Genomic DNA, 25,002 nt, shown 5'->3' with positions numbered 1-25,002 from the left:
TGTTTTAAGTCAAAGATCTTTATTTTCAGACAAAGGCCTCGTAAGAATCACAGAGGAAGGATCACGCACAAATCGCATTTCCCTCCCTCAACAACAAAAACACAGGTTCAATAATTTTTAAAGATCAGTTCTGAGGGACCCAGAGAGCTGAGAGAATGTTTGCTGGATTTTTTCTCATCTACCACAGAAATGTCTCAGTCAGTTCGAAGGATGCTGCCTATCTTGGCTGAATTATTTCCCACCGGGAGAGAAAGAGCATGGACAAAATACACATGTTTCAGAAAATTGGCAGTACATGGCTTTGAAGGAAAGTTGGATTAAGCTAGAGATACAGTTGGAAGCTGTGCTCCCTCCTTCTCCCCTGAGGAAGTGGAAACACAGAAACACCCGTCCGGGAAGTTCTAACTCAGCGCGTTACTCATGCTTTCACCAGCCAGACCTCATTGCGACGTCCGTAGGGCTTCATGGGAGGGTCATACCCAGTGCAGAAGTAGATGTCACTCCGGCAAGTGGCCGTGCCCTCTAGGGCAGTACGGAGCTGGGCGGCATGAGCTACGTAGTCAGCTTCCTTGGCATAACCACCAAATTGCCTGAGGGACAAAAGCAAGGGGCTGGTTAAGAGAAAACATGGTCTCCAAGAGAGGGGGATCTTTAAAAAAGAAGTTGTCACCTGCTGCTCTTACAAGCACACTAGAGCAGTGAGACTGCACATCTGCCACTTCCCAGATGGGTGGATTTGACCCCTCCGAGCCTCAGATGCTCGTTTGTACACCTGGGATATGCTGTCTTTTTCCTCCAGGGTTGTTATGAGCATTAAATACAATAATGGATGTGAAAAAACACCAATGCAGAGCCTGAAACATGACAGTCAAGTACTAAGCGTGAGCTTCCCTTTGCTTTCTGAATTGTCCCTGGGTGACAGTAGGCTGACCTTCCCCTAGGCCATGCCTTTACCCTTCTCTCTAGCTCTCTACTGCCTTGGCAGCTCCTCCTCTTGGCCCCTCTGTCTCCAGCTGGGGAAGGAGGAGGCTGCAGGGGCATTAGTTCAGGAGGAGCTGTAGCTAATGCTTCTCCCCCAGCAGATCCTTTCTGATGAGTGAGCACAGCAGAGCAGTGACAAGTAGCAGCTTTGTTAAAAAACAGAGCGACCAAAGGCAGGGACCCAGGGAAACCTTGGGAGGCCCCTTGGCAAGCTTTAAGCATACCCCAAATAAAGAAATCACTTCTAATAAACCCCTTTTCCTGCTCAAATCATGAAAGCCTTCTTTTTCTAGTAAGTAAAAAGACTTGCCTAAATCAGGCTTTTCTCTTAATGGCAGAAGGTGGTGACAGAGAAGGAATAAAGCTTGTCTTTTCAAGATGATTATTCCCTCCTTACGTCATCTGCCTACGCTCCAAAATTCATCCTGCGGCCTACCCTAAATATACCACTCTAAATCTGGGTTGCACTAAAATCTTTATTAGAGTCAAATATGTCCCCATTTCTAATGAGCTTTATGACTCAAAAGTCTGAATCTGCACCAGGCCAAGATTAGGCCAAATGCATTATTTTTGGTGGGGTTCTCTGAGTCACACTTTGCTCTTTTATAAGTGGTTAGTCATGCTCAACAAGCATTCAGCATGTTGATTACAGGGTTATTGATGTAAAAATACCGAGGATTTCATCTCTAAGGCATTGGTTCTTCCAACGTCTAGACAACTGCTATAGGACACGGACAGAACTGAGACCAATCTGGAATAGAAGAGGTTTGGTTCAAGTATCTTGAAGAAAGACTTTAAGGCAGATGAAGAAAGTTGAACTCTAGCTTCACTGAGGCTCAAATGAGAGGAAACTGGATTAGTAGACCAAGGATGAACATTAAGGAAAGAGTGTTCTGGCAATAAAAGCCTGTAAGACAATGCAATTATTTTCAGAGATTGTCTATGGATTGCAAACCACTTGCCTGAGACAGATCAGATGCTGAATGTAGGAGCAGGTATTGAGTGTCTCCTGCATCCCACACTCATGCTGTGACACTTAATTATTATCCTCGAAAACAAACCATGTTGGCTCTTAAGTCTACAGGGTTTTGGAAACGTCTAAAGAAGGAGTGGTCCTCAAATACCTCCACTGATCATTTGGTGGCAAAAGGGCTAGTTGTATGCTCAGTCCTACCTCAGCCCCTTTCTAGCTCATGGCCTTGGGTAAATGCCTTAACTTCTCTAACCTTCAGGTTCTTCATCTGTTAAATCGGGCTGATTGTATCAATCTCAGAAGGCTGTTGTGAAGATGAAGGAAGACAAGATGGTGGACAGTTCAGCGTAGTGCCCAGCGCACAGTAAGCCCACAATGAACAGCAGCTATTACTGTTACTTTGCAATTGTTGAGAACAGCCATCTAGTTCCCTGCCTCCTGGGATGAGGGACATGACGGTGATCTCAAGTAATATCAGGCCAGGAAGGGCTGCCCGGGTGGCTCAGTGGTTTAGCGCTGCCCTCAGCCCAGGGTGTGATCCTGGAGACCCGGGATCGAGTCCCACGTCAGGCTCCATGCAAGGAGCCTGCTTCTCCCTTTGCCTGTATCTCTGCCTCTCTCTCTCTCTCTCTGTGTCTCTCATGAATAAATAAATAAAATCTTTGAAAACAAATTAAAAAATTAAGAAAAATATCAGGCCAGGAAGAGAGACTAGTAATGAAGAGGTGGCTCGATGAACAATCTCACCTTCTCGACTGGCCCTTCTCTCAAAATCTTATTTAATCTTTTTTTTTTTTTTTTAAATTTAATCTTTAACCCTGCTCCCCCTTCTCATTCTTTTTCCTTTTTTATCCTTGTTTTTTCTTTTCTTTTCACTCTCTTCCTCTCTTTCTTTTTTAATTTCTCTTTTTTTTCACAGCACTTACGACCTTCTAACATACTACATAATTCATTTATTGTGTTCATTGTTTATGGTCTGAGTTTCCTGGTAGAATAGGCCCCATGAAGGCAAGGATCTTTGTCATGTTTTGTCCACTGGTGTAGCCTGAGCACCTAATACAGTGCCTGACACATGTTAGATCCTTTGGCTAAATCAACAATTCTGGAGTAAACAACAAAAGTTAGTGTCTTCAGGTCTTCAGGTTGATAGACCTCAAGATGATAGGGCTTAAGACTGTTTGCCTCCATATTCACTCATTCATATAATAAAGTCCGAAGCACACACTAAGGGGACAGTGGTGGGAATCCAAACAAGGAAACGATTGACTGGAGCCCACTGGGAAGGGCCTTGAATGCTATGCCAAGGATTTTGATCCTAGATGCAAAGGTGGACCTTGCTTTGAAAGTAAGGGCTGACATGATTGTGTTAGGTTGTGTTTTGATAGCTTTGGTGGCACTGGAGGAAAGAGATGGAATTACTGGAGGCCAGGAAACAGTCAAGCGTGAGATGGCAAAGGCCTCTGGACAAAGGCAAACTTGACAGGGGACTGGATATGAGGGGAGGGCGCAGGGAAAGGGAGGAGTTGAGGATTCTCTAGGGCTTCCAGTGATATGGTTTGGGTGCATGTTGATATGAGGGTGTGTCTATGAAATATATTCGTGTACCTATGTGTCAGGCACTGTGCAAATTTCCTCCAACCTGGGAAAGAACTGGAGCCAGAGATCCTGATTTGGGAAGGAGGTGGGCCTAGTGACAGTTACTGGGAGTCCTCAGTGAGTGGGTACTGGCTATAATCATGGTAAGGAGGGAGACGAGGCCTAGATGGTGAGCAGACAGGGTGTCAGCAGGTCACTCTTGAGAATCCTAGTCCCCAAGTGGTGGGTGGAAGGAGAGCCCTTGGCAAGGGCACGGGAGAAGGAGCTGTCTGAGAAATACAAGAAGACCCAGCAAGTGATACAGAGAATGTCATCATTTGGGGATTTTTAAATGCACTAAAAAAAAAAACCCCTCCCAAAACAACAAAAAGACCAATTTAAAAATATGTATTCCCAGGCTGACTGAGAAGCTGATAATGAGGATAAAAATTTCCTTCTTGCTTCATCATGGAAGCATTTTTCTAGAAAATAAGCAAGTGAATGGGTTATGAAACAGCAAATACATGTGTTCCCTTCATGGCCAGCCTAACCAACACGCCCTCACCCAATCACAGAACTGCACAAACAAGCCAGAACACTAAACCCAACCAGGTGCATGGCCTTCATGTATAGGATGGAGGCCCATAAAAAAAAATAAAAAAAAAAATAAAAAAAAAAAAAAAAAAAAAAAAAGGATGGAGGCCCAGTGCTAGCTCCTCAGCTCGTTCTGGGATAAGCCACCTCATTCCTCCCTGCCTCAGCTTCCAAGGTGTACACAGAGGAGAACACAGTGCCCACAGCTCTCCAAGCTCACAAGCACATTTGAGTGTGACTTCCAGAATTCTCATAAAGCACTGTGAGCTCCTCAAAGGAGGTTAACATGAAGTCTATACAATATTTTTGTAAGCCTATTAACAAGTCTCTGTCTCCATCTTCAAAGAAACTCTCCTCCAGGGCACTGTATTTTATCCCCCCACCCCCATGTCAGAGATCAGTATTTGGAAGAAAGAATTTGGTTACTATGGGAACCGAGTAAAGACACACAACCCCCTTGATTCCACACAACCCCCTTGATTCCAGAAACACAAAAGGAGCTGTCTGGAAGCGTTTGGAACAATCTGGAAGAGTTCGCAGGGTGGGAATGAGGCAGGCATCAATGAAGTGGGCTAACAAATGGAGGCTTTGGGCCAAGGAAAAAAAAAACAAAATCATAATGGTTGAGGCATGCAGTGACATAGACAAAGAAATGGATGGTCTGAGCCTGACCCTCTGACTTGGTCTAGCAAATCAACAAATGAACACAAATTTGGGGGAGAGTCTGCTATGCACATAGCTCTGTGCTAGGCAAAAGTAGTGTTGAGACTAGGAGCTGATAATTCCATGTCAATAGGAAAGAAGCTTCACATCATAAGCCATTTATTTCATTCAGTCAGACTGAACCATGCTTGCCAAGTTGAACATGACACGGCACAAAACACAAGTGAGACACCACACAGTTGTAAAGATGATAAAGACGTCTTCCTACCCTTGTGAGGTCTCACTGTAGTGGTCAGGCCAGAAACACACATTAAGATTATATAGGGCAGAAGGAAGCACTAGAATGAAGGCAGAAGGTACAGATGGAATGCTCTGGGGGTGGGGAATAGGAAATGATTAGCTCTGACTTATAACATGAAGGGAAGGCATCATGGAAGACCTGATATTAAGCCATTGTTTATTGAGCATCTCTTCTTGATGTCAGCAATGAACACTATGACAAAAATGCCGGGCCTCACACAGTTTCCAATAAGCAGAGGCTGGAGAAGGGCCATGGGAGGAGCTGGGTGAGTGGAAGTGAATGCTGCATGTGTAGGTGTTCGGGGGGAGGTAGGAGGTTGGCATATCCTGAGAGCAGGTGGACATGGAGCAGGGCCACATCGTGGATTAAATGCTATGACAAAGCATTTTTACTAGGCTTCACTGCCTGGCTGGACATTTGGGAACCCAACTCAAAGTCTATCCATCCCCCATCTCATTTTATTACCAGCTGGGGCTCTGTTCCCAATCCTAACATGTGCCTAGGTCAGAGGCAGGTCAGAGGCAGGTCCGAGGTCCAAAGCAGAGTTGAGAGGCAGAGGATGGTAGTAGGATTGGTCTTGTGCTTTATGGCTGGCAGTGAGAAAAGGACACTGTAGAGGGGCAGAGGAGGAAGACTTAGAAATAATCAAGAGGACACAGCAATAGTTCAGGCAAGAGGAGCTGCAGATGGAAGGGAAAGCACGGTCAGGAGGTGACAAGGACTTGGCCAACAGCTGATGTGGAAGGTGAATGTGTCAGGATGCCATTTGAATGGGATGAGCAGGAGGATGGAGGGGACTTTTAGTGAAACAGAACACAGGGCAACAGGTCTGGGAGGAAATCCATTTTTCACGTATTGATTTGGGAAACCTTAGGAAGGTTTATGTGGAGACGCTCCCAGGGAGCTGGCGCTTGGGAGATGCAGTAGCACCAGCTGTGTTGACTCGGGCTCATCCACCCAGAAATGGTGATTGAAGCTACTTCCAAGTACCCATCCATAAAAGACTAGTGGGTTATTTGACCAGTTGTGGGGGGAAATGGTGATTAACTAGGTTTTTGATTCAGAATCTTGTCACTGTCAGGACTCTCAGAAGTGAGGAGGCTTCAGTGTCAGAAGTGCTCAGGAGACATTTGCCAAATGGAACTGAACCTGCCACTGAGCACACACATTACATGGCATACCTGCTGTATGTCTGTCCAGATGGCACATAAGCTCCCCAGGGCCAGGCCTTCATCACCTCATTGCCTGCCCCTCTTACTGGGAAATACTTCATGCCAAAGTGTTTTCCAGTAAGAAATATGCTTCCCTATAGTTTCAATCCACAAATACCACTTCTCATCTCTGAAATAACACAGGCCTGAAATATCAGGGACATTTGTTTCTCGTCTGTTTTCCCCACCAGGATGTTTTTGCTGCCTCAAAGAGCGGATACTTTGCTTGTTCCCCTGCTCTATTTCGAGCACCAGAAACAATTCTTGGCACAGAAAAAGTGAATAATGAATACATGGGTTTTTTTTTTTGAATGAATGAATACATGTGTAAATGGCATCATCTTGGTCATCATGTTGAGTCTCATAAATGCTAAGACATTTCAGGGAGCTGGAGAGATGGTCGGGTTGGAGATTTACCAATGGAAGAGGACCAAGAACTTTAGGGAGGACAGCAAAAAAGGAGAAATGTGGGGAAGGCAAGGACCCAGACTTTCACTAGCTTATTTATTGCCCAACTTTCAACTGAGCACTTACTAGAGGATAGCTCAAGCCCTGCCCTCAAGAATATTCTAGTGAGGGACAGGACAATAAACAAATGGACAAATGGGTTATATAATGCAAGTAGTAAGGTGAAGTAAGTAAGGTGAAGAAAAGTAAGTAAGTGAAGAAAAGTAAGTAAGGTGAAGAAAAGTAAGGTGAAGAAAAGTCAAGCAGGGTAAGAAGACAGAAAAGGAGGGGTGCTATTTTTGATAGAGTGGTCAGGTGAGGCTCCTTGAAATCAAGATGACAGAGTTTGGGTGTTGAGCAAACCAAAGAGGCAAAACTGTGTTATGTTATCCATGGCTAGGGCCTCCTGTGATTACAGATGGGTGCTGGAATGATCTAGGAACTTGGCTAACACTGATCTAAAGTGCTCCTAAGCAATAAAATGGAACACCCTTTGGGTTAGCAGTTGGGCCCTTTCTTTCCAAGGGAAACAGGCTAACATTTACTGAGCATCTACCTAACGTCCAGCATCGTGTAGGCATCTATGGACACCATGTTTCCTCCTCACAACAACCCTGGCCGTTAGCTACCTCCATCTTGTACTTAGAGAGACCAAGGCACAGAGAGGCTTGGTAACACACCAGAGGTCCCATGGCCATGGAGCAGGAGAGCTAGGACTGGATCACAGGTCACCCTGACAACGAGATCATTGTTTCCAATTCTTTCTTTTACATCCAGACATTTCACCATTTCACTAAGAAATTTCATTACCATCCGCCCTCTCCTGCCATTGGTCTCTGTTGAACCCAGTGCCACACTGCGCTAAGGAAGCTGTGCTGTAACCTAGGTGGCCTTTAGGGAACACAGAAGGACCTGGAATATGGCCACCCATATAAGTGTGAGGATACTTCCATTGCATCTTGTGAATACTAAGATTCTGAGAGTGTTATTCCTTTTTAACCTTCTACCCACTGACAGGTAATATATGCTACTAATAAATGCACAATCCCTTCTGAAAATCCCTTTCCAAGGTCATACAAAAGGGAGCCTGAATTAAGGATGCAAGGCTTTCATTTTAGAAGTAATTTTACCATCAAATGCACTTACCATGTATTTGAACTAGTACTTTTGCCTTCTACTACCTCGTTCACTCTGCCTTCCACAGGAAGGGGCTTTTAAATGCACATTTGACTGTGCAGTGACACCAAGTGGCTAGCTGAGGAATAACATAAGCTAATTTTAGGACCAGGTGTTCCACGAAAAAAGCATCCACAGAGCCAAGCTAGACACTGTATTTATCGCACTCATCTGTTTAGGTTAACAGGGAATTAACAGGAATCTTCCACAGACCTGACTTTGATAGTAGCTTTTAAGAGACATCCCATCCCACCATGAGGAACCAGGGTTCCTTGGAGAAATAGCTAATTCCAGCTTTAGGGCAAGAAATGCCAAAATGTGTTTGCAACACCTTGTCATACCAGAAGCCAAGGAAGCTACCATAGAGTACTAGAGTCATATCAAAAGGACGAAGAAACAAGTTTGAAGAGGCTCCCACTGGCCAAAGATGGGACAATTTCAGCATCAGTAAGAACAACTGAAAGAACAGAAACACATCAATTATGTTTAAATTCGTATGTTTATATTGATGCTCAAAAAACAGGGATCACCATCACCTTGCCTGTAGAGGAAGTTCAGGAATGAAATCATTCTTCTGAAAACAGACAAAGAGAAGGCAACAAGCTAAAGAGAAGGTATCTTGCCTTTTCCCTGTGACTCCGTCTCAGGGAAACCAAATAGCAGATGAGGGGAGGTTTCTCTTTATCAAAGTATTCCAGCTAATAAATGAAGGAAAATAAATGAAGGAAAGAATGACACATTATCATTTTTATAAACTCTATTGAGGCAAGGCATCTAAGTAAGGGTGATCTACAGCCACTGACATCACAAAAACAGAGGCAAGCAAACATTATGAGTTCCTGACGGCGGTATACACCATTACTTATGAAATATCCTTGTTGAAAGCACCAACCTGAATCTGACCATGCCTCTGGTTCTAACTAATAATTTACAGGCAATGCCAGAGGCAGAGAACATGTTAAAATGCCAATGGAAAGGCAGTCTGCAAAATTCAGACTATGGGAAACAATAGGACAAATGATCCATAAGTAGCAATGAAAAATGAAAAGGTGTGGTAGTGAGAAAAGCCACAGGTTAGTAAAAGCTTAAAAGGTACACCAGATAATTGCAATGGATGGATTTTATTTGGATCCAGGTGCAAACAAACTTTAAAAGCAAATTACCAGATAGTGGTGGAAATCTGAACCCTGGACATTTTATATTATTATGATACTAATGAAATGATGTTAAAATTTTAGGAGGAGTAAGACATTATGATTGTCTTTATAAAAAGTTTTTTGTAGCCACACTGAAGTATTTATGGATGAAATTAATATAATGTCTGCAGTTTGCCTCAAAATAACCCAGTGGAGGGGCTGGGTGGCAGTTGTGAGGGTACACATGACACAGATCTGCCCTGGAGTTGAGTTAATTATCACTGAAGGTTAGTGATGAGTTCCATAGGATTTCATTACCTTATTCTATCTTGTTATGAGTTTGAAAATTTCCATACTAAAAAGTTAGGGACAAAAGAAAAGCATCGTGCCAACTCATTACCCTGGCTCTGGTAAAAACACCAGCCCTGTCTGCTTGAAGTCTGCTTGAAGTGAACTGATTTAATCATGCCAATGCTATTCCTTACGAAATCAAAAGGGGCAAAGGGAAAAAATAATTACTGAAACCTACCACAGGTCATACATAGTAAGTCATCTGTAAAAACAGATGCATTTTAGTAAGTACTAAAAGATATTCTTTAGTAGTAATCCTATGAGGTAGGTTGTTACAGGCACTTAGCAGATGGGGAAACTGTCTTAGGCTCAGTGACTCCCCGAGCATCATTCTGGGATTCAAACAAAAATATACTTGTTCATTAGGGTGTACCAGCTTGCCTCCCAAGACTCGAGAAAGAGAATGGAAAAGAGGGAGCAGGAATAAGGGTGAGACAGAAAAGACACAGCACCCAAGGTTTAAGGAGGCACTCACTCTCAGTGCCAATCCTGCACTTAGACAGCTGTGCACTTGAAAGTGGGTGCCTCCTTAAATTTTGTACCACTGCCACCACCTCGCTTCCCCACTCTAGTCCTTGCCCTTGGGAAAGATATTCTGTTCCTAGAGTTTGCTTTCTCTGCAGCCTCTGTAGTGAAGGCTGGAAAGTCTGAATGATGGATGGCTGGAGTAGAAGAGCTAGGGGCCCCGCTGCAGTACACTCACTGTCCTCTGGGGGGCTCTGCAGCACCTGGCCTAGGGCTGCTCAGAGCAGACAAGCTCACATTCCCAGCATTAGTGTCAGTTCCAGAGAAAGCTACATGTTCAGGTGCAAGGCAGCCAAAAAGTAAGTTCAGAGGCCCCTGGGGGTAGACAAAAACTGCCCAATGCAAGATTATTTGTTAACCTATTTTTCTTTAGGTTTTTCTAGAGCAGAACCAAATCCACACTTATAGTTAATACTGGTCAAGCTCCTGGTCTGTGACTGTACATGGTTCAGCGTTTGTTACAATGTAGGATTTTAACAAATGGGGAGTCACTGATTATCTACAAGAGACTTGTTTTCTGAAGAGTTCAGACCCAAAGAATAAAAATATGTAACCATCTGCCACCCTGTTAGGCTCTATAGTCAAAAGAAATATGACCTCAAATAAGGCCCTGGAAACAGGATGAGAATGATAATAGGATGCATGTGTGCTCTGCTCAAAGGACCATGGATAGTGAACAACTAAGGGGGTGGCAGTCCAGTTCTGGCAAATATTCCTTGTTGTCTGGCATTCAAGGGGAGCATGGAATAAAAAAGGAGGTCCCTCAAGTCCTATATATTCATATACTCATTTATGTATTCATGACCCCAAACTAGAGTTTGGCTTAGATATTCCTTGAGTCTCCCAGAACGCTACTGTGACTAATGTAGGTGCTTAGCTTAAACTGAGGGGATACTCTATCCAAGTCAATTTGGCAACTGGCAAAGTATTTATTCAGATACAATGCAAATGTTTGTGTGCTATAAGCTAAAGAGAATGAAATGAGAAATTGTCAGGACTCGGCATTTCTTAACTTAATTCATCAACAATATAAATTAATTAGAAAAAAATCCAATTTGTATCAAAAAGAATAAAATACCTAGGAATAGGGGTGCCTGGGTGGCTCAGTCAGTTAAGCATCTGCCTTCGGCTCAGGTCATGATCCTAGAGTACTGGGATGGAGTCCCACATTGGGGTCCCTGCTCAGTGAGGGGTCTGCTTCTCCCTCTGCCCCTCACCTTGTTCATGTTCTCTCTCTCTCTCTCTTGCTCTTTCTCTCTATCAAATGTGTGAATAAAATAAAAAAAAAACCTAGGAATAAATTTAACCAGGGAGGTAAAAGATCTATACACTGAAAACTCTAAGACATTAATGAAGAAAATTGGAGAAGGGACAAATAAGTGAAAAGATATTCCAAGCTCATGCATTGGAAAAATTAATATTCTTAAGATGTATATATTTGTATGGAACTACAAAAGACCCCAAATAGCCAAGCAATTTTGAGAAAAAAGAATAAAGCTAAGCATATTTCCTAATTTCAAACTATATTACAAAGTTATTGTAATCAAAACAGTATGGTGTTTATATAAAAATAGGCATATAGATCAATGAAACAGAATAGAGAGGTCAGAAAAAAACTCATGCATATAAGGTCAACCTACCTAGAATAAAGAAGCCAAAAACAGTGTCTTCAATAGACAGTGTCTGGAAAATTGGACAGCAACAGACAAAAGACTGAAATTGGACCTCTATCTTATACCATACACAAAAATCAATGTAAAATAGGTTAAAGACTTGAACATTAAGACCTGAAACGATTAGATTCCTAGAAGAAAACATAAGGAGTAAGCTCCTTGGCATTAATCTTGGCAACAGTTTTTTGTATTTGGTGACAAAAGCAAAAATAAATGAGTTTTTGTCAAACTAAAAAGCTTCTGTATAGCAAAGGAAACCATCAACGTAACAAAAAGGCAATCTACTCAATGGGAGAAAATGTTTGCAAATCATATATCGGATAAGGAATTAAAAGCCAAAATATATAAAGAACTCTTATGACTCAATAGCAAAAAAGCCAAACATTTTGATTAAAAGATGGGCAGAGGATCTGAATAGACATTTTTCCAAAGAAGACATACAAAGGCCAATAGGTACATGAAAAGGTGCTCAATATCACTCATCACTAGTGAAATACAAACCAAAGCCAAAATGAGATACCACTTTACATCGATTAGAATGGTGAATATCAAAAACACAAGGAAAAACAAGTGTTAGTGAGGCTATGGAGAAAAGGGAATCCTTGTGCAGTGTCGGTGGGAATGTGAATTGGTGCAGCCACTGTGGAAAACAGTATGGAGGTTCATCAAAAAAATTAAAAGAACTACCATATGATCCAACAATTCCACTTCTGGGCTTCTGGGTATATATATATATATATATATATATAAAGGAATTGAGATCACTTATAAAATTTTTTTTTTTAAAAAGGAGGAAATCACTATCTTGAAGAGATATTTACACTGCCATGTTCATTGAAGCATTATTTACAATAGTCAAGGCATGGAAACAATGTAAGGCCCATCAACAGAAGATATGGTATATATACACAAAGCAATATGATTCATACATTAAAAAAAAACACAGAAAATCTGCCATTTGTGATAACATGGATGACCTTAAGGATATTATGCTAAGTGATATTTCAGAGAAAGGAAGATGCTACATGATCTCACTTGTATGTAGAATTTTAAAAACAACCACACAACCAAACTCATAGGTAGAAGAGACTGGTGGTTGCCAGAGATGGGATGTGGGTAGGGAATGGGAGAAATGGGTGAAGGTGGTCAAAAGGTACAAATTTCCAGCTATAAGATAAATTTGTCCTGGGAATGTAATGCAGAGCAAGGTGACTATAGTTAACAATACTATAATATATATTTGAAAGTTATTAAGAAAGCAGATCTTTAAAGTTCTCAACTCAAGAAAGAAATTATAACTATGATGGATGTTAACTGAACTTACTGGGATGACCATTTCACAATATTTATTTATTTATTTATTTATTATTATTTTTTTTAAAATTTTTATTTATTTATGATAGTCACACATTGAGAGAGAGAGAGAGAGAGAGAGAGAGGCAGAGACACAGGCAGAGGGAGAAGCAGGCTCCATGCACCGGGAGCCCGACGTGGGATTCGATCCCGGGTCTCCAGGATCGCGCCCTGGGCCAAAGGCAGGCGCGAAACCACTGCGCCACCCAGGGATCCCCATTTCACAATATTTATATATATCAAAGCATTTTATGTTGTATACTTTAAGTTAATACAATGTTATATGTTAATTCTATCTCTATAAAACTGGAATAAAATACACAGTTAATGCAAATGCTCACTGCAGATGATCAAGGAGCGGTTATGGAAATCAGACGTTACCCTTGGATGTCTAAAGAATCATCTCCTTACAGGGAATAGACAGTGATGCTTTCCCTCTCCTCGATCTTAATGCTGTCATCAGTGGGAACCGGCGGGTTGCTTTGAAACTGGTTTGGAATCCGGAACCAGACTTTTAATTTCTTCTGTAGGGAGCCATCATCACCAGGAAACACAGCAAAGGAAACAGGAACTGTCATCCCCATTCCAATCCCTGAAAACATAAAAACCCACAGAGTGAGATGGGTATTATAGACAGAACTTGTTCAGGACTGTGGAAGATCTGCTAGTCTCATTCTTCTTCCAAGATAGTATTTTTTGTTCTTGAAATTAGTAACAAACCTTTTAGGCATTAAAAAATATATAGTCAGATACATTTAAAAAAAACTCTTATTTGTGTATATTGGAAATAGGACTGTAGTGACCCAACTCATTTGGAAAAAAATTATTTGGTAATATACATTAAGACTGTAAATATCCTCGTATCTAATTATTTTCTATTTAAATATACATTTTAAGCAAGTAATCCAAAATACGGAAAAGGGGCAACCTGAGTGGCTCTGCAGTTTAGCGCTGCCTTCAGCCCAGGGCATGATCCTGGAGATCCGAGGTGGAGTCCCACATCAGACTCCTTGCGTGGAGCCTGCTTCTCCCCTTGCCTGTGTCTCTGCCTCGATCTCTCTCTCTCTCTCTCTCTCTCATGAATAAATAAATAAAATCTTAAAAAAAAAGATCAAAATATGGAAAAGGCTAGAGGTAATAGGATATTCATTGCAGCAGAATTAATAATTGTGAGAGACTGGGAGCCATATCAATGTTCCAAAAAGAATGTGTCTAAGTAAATTATAGACACATGATGCAATATAATGTGGCTATTAAGAATTAGACTTAAGAAGACTATTGAGCAATAGTGGAAAATAGTTATAACAACAGAAAGATATATAATTGCACAAACACTATGATTACATTTTAAAGGTCTATTAAAAAGCTCTAAAGAAATACATTCAGAAGACAGCAATGATCATATTAAAAAAGATGGATCAGGGGTGCTGTTTTGTTATTTTCAAGATTTTCTTTAATGAGTTTTATCATTTAAAAAATTTTTTTAAAGACATGTATTTATTTAAGGGGGGGAGGGGCAGAGGGAGAGAGAGAGAGAATTCTAAGCAGACTTCATGCTGCTCATAGAGCTGTGGGGCTCGATCTCAAGACCCTGAGATCATGACCTGAGCAGAAATCAAGAGTCAGATGCTCAACCAACTGAGCCACCCAGGCACCCCCAGTTTTATCATTTTTATACATATTGTCTTCTAAAAAAAAAAAGTTACAACAGTACTATGAAGGAAAAGATTTTCTTTTTCTTTTTTTAAAGATTTTATTTATTTATTCATGAGAGACAGAGAGAGAGAGACAGAGACATAGGCAGATGGAGAAGCGGGCTTCCTGCAGGAAGCCTGCTGTGGGACTCGATCCCAGGACCGCAGGATCACGATCTAAGCCAAAGGCAGACACTCAACCACTGAGCCACCCAGGTGCCCCGAGAAGGAAAAGATTTCTTCCTGACCTCCTACTAATGGACTTATTGTCCAAAGCCTGGTTTCTTTACTACCAAATGTTACTGAGGTTAATACCAGTTTCTGACTTTCCAAATTATCAGCTTGAAAAAATATCCATAAAATTAACATCACATCTCTTTTTTCACCTCATTTTCTGACCCATTTTGGGTTTGCACTGATTCTAAAGAGTAGTCCAAATTAGAGAGCTTTAGAGTTAAATTCATATTTAAACATGGTTTACATGTTGACAGGTACACTGAAACTTCAGGTTCATCATTTTAAAAATACCCCTATCCTGCAGCCAGCATAAAGGGCCAAGTCTAAGAATGGAGTAGCCTCCAAATTCTCAGACCCTTCATTTGCCAGAACAGAGCCGAGGACCTGCCATACTCATTATTCACTAAGCCTCAGTACCCCACAGATTTTGAGCGATCAGAGGACTGAGCAGAGATATTCAGCCTGGAGGCAAGAGGTATCAAGTCTGAGGCTGGCCTGGCTCTGTGACTTGGCTTTCTTCATTCAGTCAACCAATCCAAAGATAGTATCAGAGCTGTGGGATTAAAAAAAAACCCAGAGTGTCTATACAGTTCACACTTGGACGAGAAGCATGCATCAGTAATATGGAGCAGGGATACCGCCTACCGGTGGGTAGGCAGGGATGACGTTGGTGTGGTCCCCTAGAGCATCCCGTGCACACAGTACAAGTTCACATGCTACTGAAGCAGGTGGTGACAGGTGCCCTGTGGCCCCTTGCTGTATTTTCCCCTGATGTCACGGGACCTAGCAAGCTTGCCTCTGAGACGAGAGTCACATCCCTCAGGGATACTCACCCTTGTCATTGGTGCCTCCCACGTACTTCATGACTTTGGGCATTGCTTCCCTTAGACCCTCATCCACAGGCTTATCAGTCACTTCCACTGTGGCAAACCGCCCACCTTCACAGGTCCTTTCCTCATAGGAGACTTCTTCCTAGACACAGAATACACATGCTTAAGAGATTTATTTATTTATTTATTTTTTTAAAAGATTTTATTTATTTATTCATGATAGTCACAAAGAGGCAGAGAGGCAGAGACACAGGCAGAGGGAGAAGCAGGCTCCATGCTGGGAGCCCGATGTGGGACTCGATCCCGGGTCTCCAGGATCGCGCCCCGGGCCAAAGGCAGGCGCCAAACCACTGCGCCACCCAGGGATCCCTGCTTAAGAGATTTAAAGTGGCAACCTGTGATCACTCTAGAAGCTGTAATGGTGCAGTTATAAGAACTGCTAAAGAGCTTTATTTTATTTACTTATTTTTATTTTTTTAAAAGATTTTATTTATTCATTCATGAGATACACACACACACACACACACACGCACACAGGCAGAGACACAGGAAGAGGGAGAAGCAGGCTCCATGCCGGGACCCTGATGTGGGACTCGATCCTGGCTCTTCAGGATATCACCTTGGACCAAAGGCAGGGGCTCAACCACTGAGCCATCCAGGCATCCCTAGAACTGCTAAAGAACTTTCTATAATGAACCTGGGCGTGGTGACAGGGTAGAAGAGACAGTATGAGTATGAAGGGCCATGAGAAAAAGATTCTGAGATTTCTTACAAATGTACTGTCAGCAGAAAAACTTCAAATAATATCCTCAGGGAGACAAGAGAAGATATGCGTCCCAAGCCACTCAGAACACCCTTAGAATGCTATAAAAATAGAATGTTTAGAGATAAAAGAGCTTTTAGAAATTGAAAATAGGGGATCCCGGAGTGGCTCAGTGGTTTAGCGTCTGCCTTTGGCCCAGGGCGTGATCCTGGAGTCCTGGGATCGAGTCCCACATTGGGCTCCCTGCATGGAGCCTGCTTCTCTCTCTGCCTATGTCTCTGCCTCTCTCATGAATGAATAAATAAAATCTTTTTTTAAAAATTAAAAAAAAATGAAAAATTCAGTAGAGAAGTCAGAAGATAAACCTGAAGGAAATCTCCCAGAAAGTCAAGTAAAAAGCAAAGAAGTAGAAAACAGAAAAGTAAATCAAAGGATCAAGCCAGGAGATCCAACTTCTGAATGACAGGAGAGCCAGGAAAAAGAAGAAAATTGGAAAGGAGGAAAGAAGGAGCTGCAACAATAATGCCACAAACTCTAAGGCCCCAGGATTAACGTCATTCTAGAAGCAGAGCCACAGGTCAAGAAGGATCAGAGTAAAGTTCTCTTCACTCTGTACTCCCAGATGCAACTCCTCATTCCCATTCATCTAAATTGTACCCTGGACTCCCCTGAATGCCCATGGCTACTGCCACTTCCCCAGAAAGCCTTCCTCCCTGGCAGGACCCCTGCTGATCATGACCACTCCCATGCAAGTTTCGGTCCTAAGGTCATTTTCCTTTGCCCAACAGACCCACACAGCTCTTCTTTACCCCCTCCTCCGTGCCTTTTGGTATCTCATATAATTTTGTATTCCTTAAACATACACTATAAGACAATGTTTTCCAAACTTGAAAAAGAATCATGATCCAAAACAAGAAATGCAGTTTTACATCATGCCCTGTCAAGAACATCCACATGATTGAAACAAAGTTTCACAAGATAATACTGTACCCTGATGGAGGGGAGGCTTTCTAATACTACTGGCCTTTTCTTTCTTTCCTGTTGACTTCTGCTCTAGTCAAGTGAATTTTATTCCATATTCCACTAAAAGAAGGGAGATGTACTCTATATCGATTTTGCTATCTGGTAATGGAATACTGGTGCAGGTTGAAAAATCTGCTATAAAGTCTTTGTGGACCAGAACTATACCATGGAGTATCATAAACGCTCAGGCGTTTGTTTAGTGATTAAGGAGCTGCCTCTCTTACTAACAATTATGAAAAACAGACATAGGAAAAACAGTTCCTATGAACTAAAAGAGGAGTTGGCTGCCCTAGCTGGGCAAACAGACTTCCCTGTCACATCCTAGACTGCAAGTTCTTAACTCCAAAGGGGATAGGATGACTCTCTGGAGGTGGGTAGGGCTGGCAGGCTAAGGGACCTGTATAGTCTGAAAAAGTACATTTACATTATAATTTTATGTTTAGAATGAAAAAAATACCTTTTTTTTTCTTTTTTTTTTTTTTTTTGTAATACACAATTAAAGGAGAATAGTGAGAAAGGGGCTGGGAAAATCTGAAAGGTTTCTGAGTGCCAATTTCATCAACTTCCCTCCACATGGAGCCAGGAAAATAGCTCCAGAAGCTGCAAATCCACTGTGGCTACTAATTCTGAGGACTGCTGTGAGGTCCTCCCCTTGCAAAGTGAAACATTTCCAAAGGACCTTCAGTAGCAAATGATGTATAAATCTGGGGAGTTTTGACCTTCCTTGGTTCTGTCATAGTAGAAACTAGATTCACCCCTCATTTGATGGCCTATTGAGTCTTGCCACTTATGTTTAAAATTCTAGAAATGCTACTCTGTGAATCACAGAATTTTCTGCCTGAAAGAGGTTAAAGTTCATCCAATCCAACTAATTTTCTCAAAGAGGAAATGAAGAACCAGAGGAATAGAATTGCCCAAGAACACATAGTTATTAAGTGGTGAAAAGAGAACCAGAATTCCAATCTCCAAACCTTGGTCTGATGCTTACTGCAGGGCTCTACACTCTATGGGGGACAATGTGAGTGCTTTACAGCATCTTTCTTTAGCTATTGAGTTAGTTCTTTCTGATAGACATTTGTATGTCTGTGTCAAACTCAGAACAGGGGCATCAGAAGTCATTTAATGCAGCTTCTTCTCTCATAGATGGAGAAACCAATGACAAGCTCTCACTGGAGAAAAGAGCTGGTTGGCTCTTTCCTTTCTTATTCATTCAACCAACAACTATGGAGTTTCTACTATGTGCTGGGTACTGTGCCAGGTGCTAAGAGACAGAGATGAAAGACACAGTCTCTGACATCAGGAAGGGTGTGGTCTAATAGAAGTAGCCAGGAAAAAGGGTTATAATCTCATGATATGTTTAAGAGAGGCAGGGCACTGTGAGAACACAGAGGAGGACTACTTAGGTTATTTTGGGGGCATGGGTGTGTGTTTATGTGTCTGGCTAGGTTAGGCTGACTTCAAGGTGCGCATAGATCATTTAGCTAGACATTCAGTCACTGATGCATTGACTTATTGAGGAAGTATTATTGAAAACCTCTGCCAGGTGCTATGGATTTGGAGATTAATATGATATGGGCAGTCTAGTGGAGTGGTGAGAAGATTATGAAATTATTTTATGATGCAGTAAATGTTCTGATAGTCTGGGGAGGGTGATTTCGGTTAGCGGGCACCACAGGTATAAAAGAGCAGAATAGAACAGTGTGCTGCAGGCAAGGAATACAAGTGGCTCACTGGGGCTAGAGCAAAGGCTGTCAGGCAAGGAACGGCAAGAGAGGGGCTGGAGATTCTGACAGAGGCCAGACCTCCGAAGAACTCAGGCTGTCATAGGGAGGATTTTATAACCATTGTTCCAGTGACGGTGAGCTGAGCACAGGTTGGTTTCAACTACCCCAAATTAGTTCAACTGGGGCACCTGGGTTAGGCTTAGGTCACGAATCCAGAGTCCTGGGATTGAGTTCCACATTGGGCTCCCTGCTCAGAGGAAGAGTCTGCTTCCCCCTCTGTCCCCCCCCCTGCTTGTGCTCTCTCTCTTTCTCTCTCTCTTTCAAAAAAAAAAAAAAGTAGAATCTTAAAAACAAAACAAAATAAATTAATTCAACGGACTTTGTGATCCAAATATGGGATTTTGAGTGGGAGGGGTCCTGGAAGAGAAAGGAGTTCTGGGGATGGTATAGGTGATCTGTGCTCTCAGCCTGTTCCTCAGGCAGAAAGTCCAGGGCAAGGGAAGAAAGGCTGACAAGAAAGGAATCCAGTTTAATTCAGAGAGCCAAAGCCCCCATGATAATTCTACCAATCTTTAAGGCTCAGCTCCACCTCCTCTTCCTGAGTGATCCCTGCTTCCTATTAACTCCAAAGGTGGATAACAAAGACTAAGGTTAAAAAGGCCCTTTCACATCTATCACTTCATCTGCCTTCTGTTACAGATGAGCAGCTGGACATGTAGGTCTGGAGCTCAGCAGGAGACTGATATCGAGATATAACTTTGAGAGTCATCAGCAAAAGGGGAAATTAAAGCTGTGAACAAAACTGATATTGCCCAGGGAACATACACATAGCATTCTGTATCACTTAATCCTGTTAATGTATGCCCTACCTAAAAGCCCTCATTCACCAAGTTCTTAACCTATCCCAGGTGGTCCAAGTACCACCTAGCTTCTACCTACCTTGCCAACTATACCCAGAGTACTTCCTCACTGGCCTTCCACTGTTTCCTTCAATGCCATGGTCAATCCTGCCCCAGGACCTCTGTACCTGCCTCTTCTTCTGCCTGGAATATCTCTTTCCTGTCTTTGCCTGATAGACCCCACTTATCCAGAAAGTCCCAACCTAAAGGTCACTCCTCAAAGAGGATCCTAATCGAAAACAAGTTCCCATGAGATTTTTTTATAGGCTCCTGTACTTTCACAACACAATAATAATGTGTTTAATCTCCATCTGCAACCATAAGCCCCTTGGGGTCAGGAGCAATCTGTATTTACCACTGTTTCTCTTAGCATCTAGTACAGCATCTAGTACAATGTCTTGCATATAGTAGGTACTATAAGTATTTGTGGGAAAGGACGCTGTGGAGTAAAGCCTGGTTTTACTCTAATGACAAGGAATACAACAGAAATAGCTGAGTAGACAGATGAGAAATCAGTCTAATTGTATCTATGCTTGAGCAAAGCAAACTCACAGTATCCTAAGGCGATACTATGGCAGGTCCCATCTGTTTTTATAGCATCTATGTCCATAAACTTTCATTTGAACCATGGGATCATTGTGAAGATTTAGGTTTGAGAGATGGATATTATAAAACTACTCTAGTTCTCCAGGGAGAATTTAGAGTCTTCTCTATCTCTGTGGAAAATAAAGCACCTAGGTTAACACAGCCAACACGTTGGATTCTTCAAATTTAACGTCTTTAGTGTGTGTACTTGTCATATGGAACATAATAAGCCCACCTTTGTCCCAGATCCAGCCAGTTTATGCTCCCAGTCAGGTAAGGATTTGGCCCACAGCCACCAACACCAATTTTCAATGTTTACTGGGAACCCTGGTCAAGTTCAAATTCCAGACAGGGATCTTGCAACAATGCCTCTTGCTATGGGCTTTTCAAGGCCTTCTGCATCAATTTTTTTCCTTGCTACCTGCTATGATAAGTATACATGTTGATTCTGGAAGCCAGCTTTCTCATTATAAGAAAATAATCTGGGCAGCCTAGGTGGCTCAGCGGTTTAGCACCGCCTTCGGCCCCGGGCGTGATCCTGGAGTCCTGGGATCAAGTCCCACATCAGGCTACCTGCATGGAGCCTGCTTCTCCCTCTGCCTGTTTCTCTGCCTGTCTCTCTCTGTCTCTCTCTCTCTCTCTGACTCATATGAATAAATAAATAAAATCTTAAAAAAAATAAGAAAGTAATCTAACTCAGTACTTGTTATGTGTCAGGTGTTATTTTTAATATTTTGCACAGATTTGTTCATTCGATCCCTCCAATGATCCTGAGAAGAAGTGAGTGCTTTTATCTTTATTTTCAGATGAAACTGGTTGCACAGGGGGTTAGGTTACAGTGGGCAAGTGGTAGAGCTCAGATTCAAGCCCAGGTTGTCAGGTCCTAACCAACGTGCACAGGCTGGAAAAAAAAAATCCCATTAAGATGTCAGTTATTAACAACAGTCCTGCTCTGAGCATCCACACACCCACCTAATCCAACACAGAGAGCAACGTGCCCTCCTCCTTCCCGAGGCAATGTGGAAGGCACCTGATAAGTTATGCGGTAGCCTGGACCTCCCCATCACAATCAGTCCTGAACATCTGGTATGCTTAAACCTGAGCTACACAGGGCCTGCTGTCTGTCATCAATTTGCCCAAGAAAGTGGGCAATGGTTCCTGACCCAGATGCTTTCCAGGGCAAGAGAGATAATTTCAGGGAGGGTCTGTCTTCAAAATAATAGCCCCCTGAATTTGTATATATTTTTAAAAAAGGCTTATAAGTATCTTTGAATAGTTAAGTAATTGTCACAGGGGCACTGTCATTCTCATATTACAGTTGAGAATACAGAATATTCAGAGTTCAGAGTGGTTAGGAGGTTTAAGTAGCTTACCCAAAGTTACCTGTGAAACTGATAGGAAGCTGACCGTTACCATACCCAACCAAGTGCTAGGTATTTTGTTGAACAACTTATAACTGGTTATCTCATTTAAACTTCCAAACATTCTTATTTCCTCTCAAGAGTGGTTTCAGAGAAGTTAAGTAAGTTGCCTGTGACTACACAGTTATTAAGAGCAGAGCTGAGTTCTGACATAATGATATCACTACATTTGTAGGGTGTATTAGTTTACAAAGCATTTCATGTTTTTAAAAGATGTGATATTTTTCGTTACTCTGGAAGTAGATGGGAGAGATTTTTATACCCAGTCTACAGCTGCAGAAACTGAGATCACTCAGGTTAAATGATTTGCATCAGCCTGGTAGCAATATCCCCTACGGTGCCATATTCCCATCAAATGTTGAGGGAAGATGCTTATCAGGGAGCTGTATTTATCCCTGGAGGAACCAAATCAGTGGCAGGTGACACTGTATCACTAAGGGTCTAACAGTAAACAGAAACTACTAGAGTATTTTGAACTAAGGCACTTTGTTTCAAGGAATTAATTTCACAGATAACAGAAGAGCTGAGTTGCCCAACAGGGAACAGTGAGGCAACCCAGACATGAGTGAGCACCCTAGGAGACGAAGAGGGAGGATTCTGTTACCTGAGCTCAGATACCTGGATCACTCGATGGAAGCTAGAACCATGGTGGCCTGTTTAGAAAAAGCCAGAGCTACAGAGAAACTCTTGGTGCCAGAGACCCGATAGTTGGGAGGAGAGGGAGAAACACCTTCTTCCCTTCCTCCCACCCTCTTATCTCCCACTGGTGCCTCCCACTGGGTGAACCTCACTGCGAGTCGACTGACATTGGCGCCCAGGAAGCAAGCAACTGGAATCAACCCCCACTGCAGACTCCAGACTGAGACGCAGGGAACGAGCCAGGGAGGGATCTGAGGGCAAACAGGCAGCAGAGCAGCCCAGACCTTGCGTTGGCCATTGTCCCCCACAAAAGACCAAGTGAGCTGGATTCCACTACAGAAAGGAAAGCACTCGGGGAGCTGTTGGTAACATGTAGATTCTTTATGCATTAGGGCCAACAAGTACCCTAGATAGCGCTGGGCCGGATCCACAGACTGGCATGCACATGGCACACAGTCACCGTCTAGCCACAGACAGAGCCTATGGCCTGCAGTTTGCAAACATTTGTAGGCAGTTGCCAACAGTTGAAACTGACATGTTTGCCCCGCTCAAAACCACAGCCTCATTCCTAAAATTCCCTACTCCTGCCTCCCTTTCTCACTTGTTTTTCTTCACAGCCCTCATCACCATCTGATAAGGAAAGATATATTTGCCTGTTTGTGTGTTAGCCACTAAAAGGTAAGCTCCACGAGGCCAGGAATTTTTGTTGGTTTTGTTCCTTGCTTTATCCCTACTGCCTGTAAGAGTGACTGGCACACAGATGGCATTCAGCAAATAGTTACTTGTTGGATAAATTAATTTTAACTAGGGAGAGCTCACATGAAGTCCGGATTTCTGGTTTTCCTTAAAAATCTGGCAAGCCTGGTTTGCATCCCTGCATAGCAACATTACTGCTTCTACAGATGGGGCTCAGAGTTCTCTCTTGGTTTCGCCTCAGTCCCCACCTTGCCTTAGAGTCTGACCCAGCCAGCTTCACTCATTTCATAACCTGCCTGGAGGATTGTAGGCATCTGCAGATGTCACCCCTGATCTGGTCTAAACTTGGTCATTCCAGTGGCAGCTGAGGAAACTCAGATGAAGTGACAGGCCTCTGGTTATAGCTGCTTGAAGTCCAGACTAGAGTCTGGTTGAGGGCTTTTGTGTGACCATCATAGTACTAAATGCCAGAACTTGGCCCCCAGACAACACAGTCCTTAAACATGCCAGGTTCTGAGCGAGGAGCGGAGTATACCAAGTGCATGAAGTACCTGTTTGCAAGGAGACTATCGTCTAGTGGCAGACTCTGTTTTCAGGGGCAGTCCAACTCGCTTGTGTTAGCACTGATGTGAATCTTGGGAGGTGGGGGATAGAGCAGTTATGCTTCATTCACCCATCCTGTATTCTAGGACCCAACTCTGGGAATTCCACTGGCCCGCATACCATTTTATAGCTCTGGGCCTTTGCACATACTCCTCCCTTTTCTGTGCACTCTTAACACCCCGGAGACCCAGAGGAAGTGTCTTCCGAAGGCCCCCTCCACAGGGGGCCCCCTGGCAGGATGGCTTGTTCCTTCCCCATGCTCCCTCCCTTGCACATATACCTCTGTGGAGCACAGGTCTTGTTCTTTTATACTCATTGCTCCTGTAGTTGGGAATTTTTTACGGACATGAACGTTTTCGGGCTCAGCAAACAAATGCTCAGAATGCCTGGGATGTTAAAATGGACCAATGCATTCAACAGGCGCTGCTTTGTCGCCCGCCACCCCGGGAGCCCGCCCGCAGAGCAACCTCCTCCGGCAGAGCCCTCGGCCTGCTGCTCTGAACTTCCCTCTCACTTCCTCCTTCCCAGTCCACGCGCCGGGCCCCTGGGCACCGGACGGCCGTGCCCCCCGCCCCGGCAGAGGCCAAGACGCACATTCTGGGGCAATCGCCGTCCCACCCGCCCGCCACGACCCGCTCCAGCCCCGGTCAGGTGCGGTGGGGGGCGCAGCCCGCTTCAGGTCCTCGGCAGCCCTGCGGGCCTACCTTGCCCCCTTGGCTCACAACCTGCCAAGGCCACGTCTCTACGCTCCCGAACAGCGAGTTCTTGATCATGCCCAGCATGGCGAGGCTGCAGCGCTCCGGACGCCCCGGCCGACGGGGGGCTGCGAGGGCGGCGGGGGCGGCGGGCGCCTGGGACTCCGCCCCGCGGAGAGGCGTTCGGGGGCGGGGCGGGGCTGGGGGCGGGGCTGGGGGCGGGGCTAGGGCGGG

General features: G+C 43.4%; 1 protein-coding gene across 1 annotated transcript; it reads right to left on the bottom strand.

Moving 5' to 3' along the window:
* HEBP1 (heme binding protein 1) lies at positions 1 to 24,970 on the bottom strand. The gene is made up of 4 exons (XM_025455146.3): positions 24,778 to 24,970; positions 15,724 to 15,862; positions 13,371 to 13,551; positions 1 to 590 (listed from the first exon to the last, which is right to left on the bottom strand). Exons 1-4 carry the CDS (start codon positions 24,853 to 24,855, stop codon positions 419 to 421), a joined length of 570 nt encoding a protein of 189 aa, XP_025310931.1. The 5' UTR covers positions 24,856 to 24,970; the 3' UTR covers positions 1 to 418.
* Positions 24,971 to 25,002: the final 32 nt, after the last annotated feature.

This window comes from Canis lupus, chromosome 27 (assembly GCF_003254725.2).
Source record: "Canis lupus dingo isolate Sandy chromosome 27, ASM325472v2, whole genome shotgun sequence".
In the NCBI taxonomy this organism is placed as follows: Eukaryota; Metazoa; Chordata; class Mammalia; order Carnivora; family Canidae; genus Canis; species Canis lupus.
This window is presented reverse-complemented; position numbering and strand designations above follow the sequence as displayed.

Coding starts and splice junctions, on each gene's coding strand:
- HEBP1 (XM_025455146.3), bottom strand. CDS start 24,855: ATGCTGGGCATGATCAAGAACTCGCTGTTCGGGAGCGTAGAGACGTGG. Junction 15,863..24,777: donor TTGTGAGCCAAGGGGGCAAG/GTAGGCCCGCAG, acceptor TTCTGTGTCTAG/GAAGAAGTCTCCTATGAGGA. Junction 13,552..15,723: donor GGGAGGCACCAATGACAAGG/GTGAGTATCCCT, acceptor TTATGTTTTCAG/GGATTGGAATGGGGATGACA.